A 12,867-nucleotide genomic window follows, 5' to 3' on the forward strand; every position below is an offset into this window, starting at 1 on the left:
AATGTCAGAACATTTTATGGCCACGAATTGACAAGTCATGATAAACATACATCATAACATCATTGCAAATATGATGGAAACACACCAAATGGTTTTGAGACATTAAACAAAGACCTGGAACATTTGTGCCAGATTATGTACAATTTTCTACACTAAACTAACATTAGAGAAGGAAAATAAAATTTTCAAATGTTAATAATTTATATTTTTTCACAATGTTACAATAGTGGTATGAAAAAGGTTTTTTAATCTAAAAATTTAAGAGCCTGTTTATAAAGACTTTTTAGTGGCTGTAACGCTGTGTTGGTCGACAAAGACCAGGTCATGATGCAATAAATAAAATGTAAAAATATCATTGCATGCATGTAAAGCTTGGCTGCATCTGTGCTCACCTGATAGCGAATATATCTAAACTGATGTAAATAAAATTTTACAGTTTTGATTAGTTTAGAAATGTGCTTTTTAAAGGACAGTGTCCTGTCCAATACCACACCTAAATATTTGACAGATTCCACTTCCCCAAGTTTTTCTCCGTTTACAATTATTTCTGGTGCAAGGTGAAGACTGTTTCTTTTAAAGAAAAACATGCAAACCCATTTATTCAAATTTAATGTTAACCATGTTTGGACCATCCAATCTGAAATCTTTTCCATTGCATCCTGGAGCACAGCAGCTGCTTTTTGACTTGAATTTACAATGAACATATCACCGCGTCATCTGCATAGAGTTGGGTGTGAACTTCAGGACAAATGGGTGGAAGGTCATTTATATAAATACTGAACAAGAGGGAGCCCAAAATGGAGCCTTGTGGCACCCCTACTGAGCTGTCTAAAACAGAGGACATAGTGCTTTTAATTCTTGTACAGTGTTTTCTGTTCTGTAAATAAGTTTTAAACCATTGTATTGTGCTTTCAGAAATATTGTGAGATGTTAATTTTCTGCATACATCTGTTCCTTTCTCCGTGCTGCTGTCAGGCAGCAATCTGTGAGCATTGATGATTTATTTTGCCCAAACTGACTCAAATAATGCCCATTATATAAAGGCTGAATGGATCCTTGTCATTTGATTTGTGCTTTGTATGTCACATGACATGGATTAATTCATCCCATTTGTGTTGCATTGCATTTAGAGAGCACATGTATACATGCATTTACACGCACATGTATACACACACACACACACGCGCGCGCATGTCCTCGTCCATGCGCACACGTGATCGTACACGCACACGTGCTCGTGCATGCACACACACAACACACACGCACACACAAAACAAATCCACTGTGCTGTCTGGAGGCTGTTGGCAGGAAGTTGGAATGAAAAGCTGGAATGAAAATGAAAAACTCATTTCTGACGTGATTTTTTTTTCACTGCACTGAGGACGTACACAATCTTTTTTTTTGTAGTACACGCACGCACAAGTGCCAACCAGGTTGCGTGTGTGTGCGCATGCGCGGGGGACAATGACACGATGATTTGATTGAGCTAACTGATGCTGCTAATTCTTGTAACACACACACACACACACACCACACACACACACACACACACACACCACACACACACACACACAATCCACTCCGCTGTAAGCCATCTGGATGCATGAAGAGCTGTTCACATAAAAAGCTGATGTGATTTTCAGCTGGACTGTGGAATGAAACAAAGTCTTTTTTTATGGAAGTCTGAAGTCAGTGCACAGCATCACTGGACTACACGTCACAATTTGGACTTTAGCAGCAGTGGAACACCAAAATCTAAGTCCCTTTTCTGTTGTTTATAAATTACTAAAATGTCAAATGACAAGGATCTATTTTAGTTGTTCTCTGAATGGTATGTTCCAGCTTTCACCTCATGAAATATTCGTACCTTTGAACTCATAAACATTCATATTTGTATAATATGTTGTCCAAATGGATGTTTATTTGTCCATCTTGCTTATTTTTGATAAGTCCTTTTGTTAAGTAATGGCACAAGCTATGGTGTGCACATGCAGCCTCAGGGAAATGTGTTAATGAGTGAGATTGACATACAGAAAAAGGTGCTACTTATATACACGTTTTTCTCTCTTCAAGAGGGATTTTTTTTGGCAGGTGTGACTTGTACTAAAAAAAAACAACAAAAAAACCAAAAACAAAAAACAGATGAAAATTTACACTTGCACAGTCCACAGTCACAAAAACGGCAACACATTTCAGCTGTTTTTTGGTGCCTTAGTCTGTTTTTTTATGTTTAATTATTAAATATTCATTCCTTGTATTCCTCAAGGACCTAATCTTGGTTGTATTTTATTATTTCCACATCAGCTGCCTTTGGGCATTTTTAATTCGTCACTTTGTGGCAGACTGTCTACATTTTTCTCAGCAAGTGAAGTAGCTTTTATGACTGTCTGATCTCTGATTGAACTAAGAAAACATTACATTTTGAAACCATTTAAAAAACATCAAACAGAGACTTGTATTATTGGATCTGAGACTACTCCAAGAACCCTGGAATCGATAAATGCCATAAATAACTATAAACATTTAGATTACTGAACTGTGCAGTGAGAAACTGATTTCACTCAGTGAAATTTTACTCCACTTGTTGCACTGAGCTTTAATATTTCAGCTCCTGTTGTTCCTGTATGCATCCCTTACCCATATCTATGTAGCGTTTTCTCATCAGCCTCCTCAAGCCCACAATTCCATTCTGGGAAACTGTCTCCTGATCTCTATGGTGTCTTTGGCTGCCAGACTGCCGGATCTTGATCACTCCACAGCGCTCCCTGCAGCCAGAGCAGAACATGCGCATTAATTTAATGGCGCACAGATGAAGATAGTGTGTATTACCATTTGCACAGATTTGGAAAACCAAATCAATTCTATGGATCCTTTTAAATTCATGACTATTTAAATGGGCTAAGGCGACCCGGAACAAAGATGAAGCTGAAATGTTCTTGGTTTTTAGTTTGTGTTCTAGTGTGTTTTATCACAGCAAGAATATAACTGGTTGGAAAAGTGACCTAAAGGAAACAAAAACTACCAAAAGACAACTCAGACATGAAATGATGTGCTCTGTGTGTTTTAAGGAGGTACACACCAAGCAGACAGTCAGCCATTTTAATTAACAGGGGTGGCTAAAGAGTCACCTGGAGTGTTATTTAGTCTTCATGGTGGAGGCATGGCCACAATATTGATTCATGATAAGTTGAACCTTTCAAACATAGGTGCATTTTATGGGTTACACAGACGACTCGATCAGTCGACTTTTCTGATCTGCAATGACACTTTAATCATGACGTCGTCTATTTACTGATCACATTATCATCCACCGCTGACCACATTGTAATATCAGCAGTGACTGTATAGACCCCCCCCCCCACCCCATGGTCACACAAAGATGCGCAAGAGCCCATAGCCAAAAATAAGACTATAAAGTCCAATGCCAGGAACTGACCTAAAACCACCTTATGGTATTCAACACTATCAACGCAAAAAATGCGATGGGATGCAACAGCACAGGCTTAAGGCCTGGGTCATACAGGCTGAACTGACAGCCCATGCTTTGGAAGCTTTGGGACTGTCTACTGGTGCAAAGACCAGAAACTGTGACTGGAAGGACCACAACAACTAGGAAAAGATTTAAAGCCAGAATCACCCGGGACGCGGTTTTCTAGCTCAGAATAAGATGAGTTCAGCACCAAATATTCACTTGGTTGCACACGGGAAAGGCAGAATGGTGGGTGAGTAATGTTCAGTTATGTCACCATTTCCATCTGTTCTTCTTTTGTGCTCAGATGGAACTTGTAGCATACAAGAAGAATCCTTGTTTTTGCAAAAAGTTATTTTCAGCCGTCAGCATGTGTATAAATTTGTTTTGGCTACAGATTATCACTGTCACATATTCCCTTTGTTATGTGTTCCTTATTAATGGTGTCATCAACTTTCACGACTCTATGAATGACACAAAAACAGACATTTCCCGACAGACGATCCACATACTTGTTGCAGATGATGACTTTGCAGTCCTCTGGCTTGCCAAAAACCTGGAAGCGTTTCCTCAGCATGTTCTGGGTCACACTGCTTGGCAGGTTGTGGATGCAGAACACCTGGCAGTCGTCCTAGCAACAGGGAAACCATGGCAACAGTCAGGACAAAGGACAATACGGAATATTGATAACTGTGGCCACTGAAGCAAGAGTCTGCACGAGGGCTGGTGTCCTGAGGATCAACTGATAACTGGAGTTGGATCGGAGCGTTAAATTCGTTCACTGTAATGCGGCGTGATGTGAATATGTTTGCGTGCTCCCGTTACCTCATCTGGCGTGACTTTGTTACTCTGCTCCTCTTCAGGACAGATCTCAGAGTTCTCACTAAAGCAGAACAAGGGAGGAAAAAGGAAAACGAGGACAGAGAGATAAGGACATGAGGTGGAACTGAAATGCGGCACAAAGGACGTGTCTTCCTCTGACTGCCAGTGAGGTGTTACTGTAATCTACAAACTTTCTAACCAGACACAAATATTTCTGGATGTCCCATTAAATCTTACTTTCACACCTCCTGTGTGTAATAAAAAAAAAATAAATAAATTTTTCCTCAGCACAAGATGTACAACTCAAAATTAGAAATTTGGACACAACCTATTGTGAATGCTTTGTGATAATAAAACCACTTTATGTTTGTACTGCTGTGTGTGCGTACAGAACAAATATTGGATGACTTTACCATCATGTCCACACCGCAGACATCTACGTCACTTTACGAGTCAAACAGGTTTTCAGGACCATTAAAGGGGCTCAACAACACTTAACAATCCAACCTCAGTGCCCATGGCCTACACAAACACGTATGGTGGCCATTCCAAGGTGGCAGCTGTAGCCAGCAGGGGTCACTGAAGAATTACAAAATTTAAAAATGCTCCAATCATTTTGATTAGTATACCACATTATTTGACTGATCATAAAGATTAGAAATATAGTTTGGATGATCTTTGACTGAATGTTTTGAGTTATGGGGTAAAAACAGCAAAATGGCGACAAAGGTTCAAGTTAAAGTTGCTCCAATTTTGGTAAAACAGTGATGCAAATTATTGGTTGCGCTAATGGGGTTCTAAAAGGGAATAGTGTGCATCACCTGTCATGCTGAGTTACCAATTATTGGGGTTGGTGAGGTTGGACCTTACTTGTGTGAAGCACATTGAGGCAACTTTGTTCTGATTTGGCGCTATACAAATAAAAATAATTGAAAAAAAAAATTGTAACATATGTCCCAGGTCATAGAAACCAATGGAAATCGACTCTGTTGGACCTTTATTTTGGGGATCAAGCATTCATCCATCCATCCATTCTCTCTAACCGCATACTCCATTTGAAGGTCACGGGGGTGCCAGAGATCAAACGTTTGACATAGTCAAAACAATTGTATTTATTCATCCTAGCTCAACCAATTTTAAAAGTCTACAAATATTGGACAATCTAATGTAAGGATTTCTTTAGACAGGTCTGAGGATTGATACATGAACATTTCCAATCCACAAAGTATGTCTTATATAGGGCCCTGAAACCTGTTGGTACCAGTGCCTATCTCCGGATTATGTTACATCAAGCAGACGAGAACCTGTGACTCCCCTTGGATGGGACACCAGTCTGTCACAGGTTACTTCCCCAGCCAGGCCGGTACCCATTTCTAGCTGAGTGGACTGAGACAATATAGGTTAAGCAGGTCAGGGCAGAATTATTGCCCCAAGTGGAGGAGTTTAAGTATCTTGTGGTCTTGTTCGTGAGTGAGTGTAAATTGGAGTGTGAGATTGAGAGAAGGATTGGGGCAGCTTCTGATGTTTTACAGAAGCTTACTGGACCATTGTGGTAAAGAAAGAACAGAGCAAGTACGCAAGACTCTCACTTACCAGTCACTTTATTCTCCTGTCCTCCCCTATGGTCATGAACTTTGGGTAATGACCGGAAGAACCAGGTTGTGGATACAAGTGGGGAAATGAGATTCCCTCCGTCGGGTAAGTGGGCTTATACTCCATCACAGGGTGAGAAGCTCACTGTCAAGGAGGGACTTGAGGTAGAGCCGCTGCTTCTCTCCATCGAAAAGCGCCAGTTGAGGTCTCCATATGGAGAAGACCCAGGACATGCTGGAGGAATCATATCTACCAGCTGGCTTCAGAACTCTACGGGATCCCCCGGGAAGAGTTGGAGGATTTGGCTGAGGATGCCAAATCGACAACAGCATGATGCTCCGCCCCCACCCAAACCAAGGATTATCCCAGTGTTCTAATATGGTTGGAAAATACCCAAAATCGCATTTGGATGTAGGTCATAACAAATTTCTGAAACAGATTTTTTTTGGTGTCTTTCGATTGATTTTTGACCTCTGATGGGTCATAAACTTGGACTCTCCCTATCTCTCACCTGGAATCGGTCTTGCTGGCTGGAGAGTCTGGACATAAGTGCAGGATTGGCGATGGCGAGCGAGAGGCTGACGAGTGCTCCGCCTCTTCCTCTGAAGCTGGCGGTGATGCATCAGCCAGCTGGCAGTCTGACGGTGGCGATGACGAGATGACTGGCGTCACCGTTTGGAGCTCCTGTGGCTTTTCTGGGATGATGTCTGATGGCTCCACCCTGTCACCGCCCTTCTCCGCTGATCCCTCCTCACTGGAAGCTTTAGGCACAAGGGTGCTTCCTGCTTCACTTTCTCTTTGTGCCTGTAAGATGGCACCCAGTATGGCAGTGCTGCGCTTGCGGCTCTCTCCAAGGCTCAGTGCACAGTAGTCGTGGTCGCCAAAACTGTGGCAGGTTTCTCCATCACTGACTTGACCCATACGCTGTAGTTGGGCATAGAGCTCAGTCTGCTCTGGAAGCTTCCGCTGGTGAGAGCGGCTGAGCCAGGACGAACCCTTTGTGGTAACGTTGGCATTGATGGACTTGTCGCCGCCTCCTTCGCCATCACTGCCGCTGCCTCCGCTTGTCCCTCCTCCACACTCCCCTCCCGGCTTGAAGAGCTCATCTTCCACAGGCTTGTGAGGCGGGGTGGTGGGTGGCGTGAGACCTAAGGCAAGGGGGAGGTTGACACATGAGACAGATGCTAAGTCTAACATAACTCTGAATCTTTAAAAAACAGATCATTTTTATTCCGAGAGCACACATGAATCTATGCGCTATAAACACTTTAGTCAATATTCCTTCCACACAGCTTCAGGTGCTCTGACAGATCTAAATAACCAAAAAAATAAAAAAGAAGGAAAAACCTTCCTCACAGCAAGTCCAATCAATGTGCCTAATTTAAAACTGTTTGGGGTTAAATCACAGCAACTGTCACTGAATAGCTGGAGGCATTATGAAGCAGATCAATCGCGACAAATCCCATCATTACAGAAACAGTATGATCAGAATCAAAAACATCTAACACAGGTAAAGAGGACTTGACCAGGAACCAAATCCTGAGTGATCAAAGTTCCCACCCTCTCCAGACTGAAGAGCCCCTGAAGCGCACGTAAACGTGGAGCTGTTGTGTCAGAGTGACACAACAAATGAGTGTCAGCGAACTAAACCTTGCGAATCTGACTCATCACCTGCACTGCGTTTGTCTTTCTACGTGTTCGCCATTAAATGTTTTTATTTGCATCACAAGAACTCACAATTATAAAACACTGTGTCCTTTTTCCTGGACAACCGATATCATGAATAAGTCACAATCAAGCCACAGTTATAGCATACAACATATTTTCCAGAGGAAAAGGCACATTTTTAATTTTACTAGCTTTTGAGGTCCTGTCATGTGACTTAACCATTATAATAATAATCATAATAATAATATGAAGAAGAAGAAGAGCTATTTACATGTATGTTTATCTGTCCATTGCTAACTTTGGGAATTTAACAGTCCTTATGTTACACACCACACATTGAGGGCTTCCTGCATATATCCACTGTGCACTTCTCTACATTGCTGTGCACCAGCAATCTGTGTCCATCTGACAATTTCTTTGTCAAAACTGCACCAAATAACATCATTATGTTGTAAAACACACGTTTGTCTATCTTGCTTTTTGAAATTTAAAAAGTTTTTTTTTTTAAGTAACAACACAGTCTGTGGTGTGCACATGTGCCACACTGAGTTCCTGTCTGTTGTTAAAGTTGCCCTCAGAGAAATGTGCTATTACAAAGTGAGGTCCAAACAGAAAAAAGTGTGACTTGTACTCTGGTGCGAATTATATACGATCACTTCTATGCACCATTCTACCCCTAGTGCAAATACTTCTGCTGCTTACACAATGTGAAAATGAACCTATGTACGCTGTTGTGCTCTTACTGCTTTTGAAGACAGGGATCAATACACTGTCTGTTAATAAATCTGGCAACCCCTAAATCTGAGTGTAAACTTTTGCTGCCGGCCTGCAGCTACATCTCCCATGCAGCTCTACTGGTTAGTACAAAATATAAGATTGCTTCCACTGCTCCCACCTGTTGTGAGTGGAGCTGTGAAGTGGCCCATTTAAATCTAAACAAACATGTCATGTGTTTACCTGCAGTTCCGCATAGATCCACACTGAGTGTCTGCTCAAAGGGCTTGGTGCCGTACTGGGACTCTCTGGTGGAGACGAGATGGAGACAGAAATTAAATCTTTGCTGTGTTCACTTACAAGTTTCAACCAATAACAGCCTCAAGGTATAGAGTGCACACTGATTTTTTTTTGGGGGGGGGGGGGGGGGGGGGGGGGGGGGGGGGGGGCAGATCCGGCTAAATGTCTGCTGAATTTGAATTATGCTCATTTGCTGAAAAGGCTGCTGGCATTTCACAACGTTCTTCACTTCTTATCACAGCAGCCACATGTACTCCACTGTCCCCTGCTCTATTCTTCTTTTGCTTTCTATTTCTGGCCGTCTGTTTCTGTTTCTCCACTTGCCATGAAAAGCAGAGCCGTGGCGGGCAGGCCATCTTCAGGCGGGATATTACCAACCCTCCACGGAGAACACAATAACATAATACAAAGTACTCAGTCAGCTGATTCATTTAGGAGATGGACGTACGCCACGGGTCCCTGCAGGTGAGTGATTGAGCTTTGTGACTGGATGGAGGTGGAGACATCCCAACGGTGGAGGACGGGTGGGCGGGAGGTTAATTCAGCACACAGAGAGCAGCGAGGGCAATCCGTCTGCTGCAGATTAAAATCTCACTAAGCCTGCCAGCATCCAGACAAAATCTGGATCCTGGAACAGCATCTTTAAATGTAGACATGTTTTATCTGGTTTCAAATTCAGAGTGTGATAAATGACCAGACGGTCAAATTCCTGCATGAAAAATCATCTCACACAGTGTAAAGCACGTTTTACAACATCATAAAACATGCGCACATTCTCTCCACATGCAAACATTTTGTGATGACACTTCCAGGGCTCTGTAAAAATGCCTGTTTTTACAAATAAAAAATGCAATATTTTACAAAGGGACATTTATCTGTAAACACCAATACACGACAGACGTCACATTAACGTGTTGGTTTACATAATGAATGACTGAACCAATCAGTGTTTAGCAGAGGCACTTTTACCCAGAATCCTTTGCCTGTATTTGTTACAAAACCTCAGTATTGGTGCATTATTCAACATTAAAAGATTTATGCTGTATTTTAACTTTGTACAAATGACAGAATTGACATTAATGGAGTTATTCTATTGGTATTAATGTTATTTATAAATCAAAACCATAAGTCAGTATGACTTTATTTTTCAAGACCTCCGCCTGACCGGAGCATTGAGATTGTGAGATTATAGCTGCTCTCAGAGTGCCTCTGTGCTGGGAGCTCTGTAGTAAACACGAGCTTCCAGCAGGGACAGAATGTTCAAAGAAAAAAGTGTGTGTTGGGAGGGTGTAGTGACACGGACCCACAACAGGGGGCGGTAATGAACGGACAATGGATGAGCCAAAAAGTAACAATTTAATGTTGTGAATTGCACAACGGAATACAGACAATTGCAGTTGAGGAGTTCAGTCAATCATACATAAGGTGACGTGTGGGCAGGCTCAAGGATAGAAGACGTCTGTCCAGAGAAGAGCCGGATCCCACACGGCTTCCACTGCCAACGGATCTGAAGAACAACGGAGCCGCCAAGTCCTGGGTCCCAGGTGGCCACCGTCTCCAGCTGTCAGACCAGGTACTGCTGGCAGAAACAGAAACAGTTAATGGTGGGTGTGTGAAGACACACCCAGTAATCGTTCCCTGAGTAGTTCCTCCGGGAGGGAGAACCTCCACCTCCAGATACAATATCACCCGTGCAGCTCCTGTTGGTCCCCTTCCTGGATGGAGTGAGAGACGAAGACCGTCGTCCTCTCACTGTCCGCCAATCCAGCCTTAAATAGACCTCGCAGGAACACGGCTGCACACAGACCACTGTTAAGTCACAATAATAATCACCGCAGAGAAAATTACCTTGTTCGGTAGCTGATTTCTCGGCGAGGAGGTGGAGTTGCAGTCCGGCCTTTGTAGTGATTGTGATGAGTGACAGCTGGTGCTGATAAGGGACAGCTGTCACTCCCAGCGGCTCCGACGCCCTCTCGTGCTTGGAGCCCGCACTCCAAGCAGGGCGCCATCTGGTGGTGGTGGGCCAGCAGTACCTCCACTTCAGTGGCCCACACAACAGGACCCCCCCCCCCAACGGGCGCCTCCTGGCACCCGACCAGGCTTGTCCGGGTGACCGGTGTAGAAGTCGGCCAGGAGGGCCGGGTCCAGGATGAAGCTCCTCTTCACCCAGGGGCGCTCTTCGGGTCCATAACCCTCCCAGTCCACCAGATACTGGAAACCCCGACCCTTTCGACGGACGTCCAGGAGCCGGCGTACTGTCCACGCGGGCTCCCCGTCGATGATTCGGGCAGGAGGCGGCGCCGGTCCAGGGGCACACAGTGGAGAGGTGTGGCAGGGCTTGAGTCTGGACACATGAAAAACAGGGTGTATCCGCAGTGAAGCTGGTAGCTTCAGCTTCACTGCGGCCAGACTGAGGACTTTGAGTATGGTGAATGGTCCTATGTACCTGTCCTTGAGTTTCTGGGATTCCACCTGCAGGGGGATGTCCTCTGTGGATAGCCAAACCTCCTGCCTGGGCTGGTATGCAGGGGCTGGGGAACACCGGCGGTCTGCATGGGCCTTAGCCATTGTCCGGGCTCTGAGCAGGGCAGAGCGGGCGGTACGCTACACCCGACGGCACTTCCTCAGATGGGCCTGGACTGAGGGCACCCCGACCTCTCCCTCCACAAGCGGAAACAACGGGGGCTGGTACCCCAAACATACTTCAAATGGGGAGAGGCCGGTGGCAGATGAAACTTGGCTATTATGAGCGTACTCGATCCAGGCCAGATGGTCACTCCAGGCCGTCGGGTGCGCGGAGGTCACGCAGCGGAGGGCCTGCTCCAATTCCTGGTTCGCCCGCTCTGCCTGTCCGTTCGTCTGGGGGTGGTACCCGGACGGGAGACTTACGGTGGCCCCCAGTTCCCTGCAGAAACTCCTCCAGACCTGGAAGGAGAACTGAGGACCACGGTCTGAGACAATGTCCGATGGAATCCCATGCAGACGCACGACGTGGTGGACCAGGAGGTCTGCAGTCTCCTGGGCCGTCGGGAGCTTCGGGAGGGCCACGAAGTGGGCCGCCTTGGAGAACCAGTCCACTATTGTGAGGATGGTAGTCAAGCCCTGGGACGGCGGGAGGCCCGTGACAAAGTCCAGGCCGATGTGAGACCAGGGGCGATGAGGCACGGGCAGAGGTTGGAGTAGGCCTTGGGTCCTGTGATGGTCGACTTTGCCCTGGTGCAGGTGCTGCAGGCCTGGACGTACTCCCGGACGTCGGCTTCCAGAGACGCCCACCAGAAGCGCTGCCGGACCACTGCCACGGTTCTTCGCACCCCTGGGTGGCAGGAGAATTTAGAACCGTGACAGAAGTCAAGGATTGCAGCCCTGGCTTCTGGTGGGACGTACATCTTGTTCTTGGGTCCAGTCCCCGGGTCCAGGTTCCATGTCAGAGCCTCCCGGACGGTCTTCTCCACGTCCCAGGTAAGGGTGGCCACGACAGTGGACTCGGGGATGATGGTTTCCGTTGGGTCTGACAGCTCAGTCCTGACTTCCTCCTCGTGCACCCGGGACAAGGCGTCAGACCGTTGGTTCTTCGTCCCGGGGCGGTATGTCATCTGAAAGTCAAAACGCCCGAAGAACAGTGACCAGCGGGCTTGCCTGGGATTCAGACGCTTGGCGGTCCAGATGTACTCCAGGTTCTGATGGTCCGTGAAAACCGTGAATGGTACCGAAGCTCCCTCCAACAGGTGTCTCCACTCCTCCAGAGCCTCCTTCACCGCAAGAAGTTCCCGATTGCCGACGTCATAGTTCCTTTCAGCCGGGGTCAACCTGCGAGAAAAGTAGGCACATGGGTGGAGAACCTTGTCGGACTCCCCGCTCTGGGATAGCACGGCTCCTATCCCTGAGTCAGAGGCATCCACTTCGACTATAAACTGGCGTTTTGGATCAGGCTGCACCAGAACTGCCGCAGTTGAAAACCCGCGTTTCAACTCCCTAAACGCGGCTTCGCACTGATCCGACCAGGTGAAGGGGACTTTTGTGGAGGTCAGGGCTGTCAGGGGGCTAACTACCTGACTGTAGCCTTTGATGAACCTCCGGTAAAAATGAGCAAAACCGAGGAACTGCTGTAGTTTCCTACGGTTTGTTGGTTGGGGCCAATCTCTCACCGCCGCAACCTTGGCCGGATCAGGGGCGACGGAGTTGGAGGAGATAATAAACCCCAGGAATGACAAAGAAGTACGGTGGAACTCGCACTTCTCACCCTTCACAAACAGCTGGTTCTCCAACAACCGCTGCAGGACCTGACATACATGCGTAACATG

The 12,867-nt window shown here is 45.8% G+C and overlaps 1 protein-coding gene across 1 annotated transcript in view; it reads right to left on the minus strand.

Annotated features, from left to right (window-relative positions):
• Positions 1-2,596: 2,596 nt before the first annotated feature.
• Positions 2,597-12,867, minus strand: part of LOC117519709 (peroxisome proliferator-activated receptor gamma coactivator 1-beta-like) — a 215,026-nt gene continuing 204,755 nt past the window's right edge. The window contains exons 7-11 of the mRNA XM_034180967.1: positions 8,510-8,574; positions 6,396-7,032; positions 4,295-4,352; positions 3,982-4,100; positions 2,597-2,765 (exon numbers count right to left, since the gene is read on the minus strand). Of these exons, the coding sequence (XP_034036858.1) occupies positions 2,597-2,765; positions 3,982-4,100; positions 4,295-4,352; positions 6,396-7,032; positions 8,510-8,574 (1,048 nt within the window). The remainder of the gene's footprint in view (positions 2,766-3,981; positions 4,101-4,294; positions 4,353-6,395; positions 7,033-8,509; positions 8,575-12,867) is intronic.

The sequence above is a fragment of the Thalassophryne amazonica genome, chromosome 11 (genome assembly GCF_902500255.1).
Source record: "Thalassophryne amazonica chromosome 11, fThaAma1.1, whole genome shotgun sequence".
Classification (NCBI taxonomy): Eukaryota; Metazoa; Chordata; class Actinopteri; order Batrachoidiformes; family Batrachoididae; genus Thalassophryne; species Thalassophryne amazonica.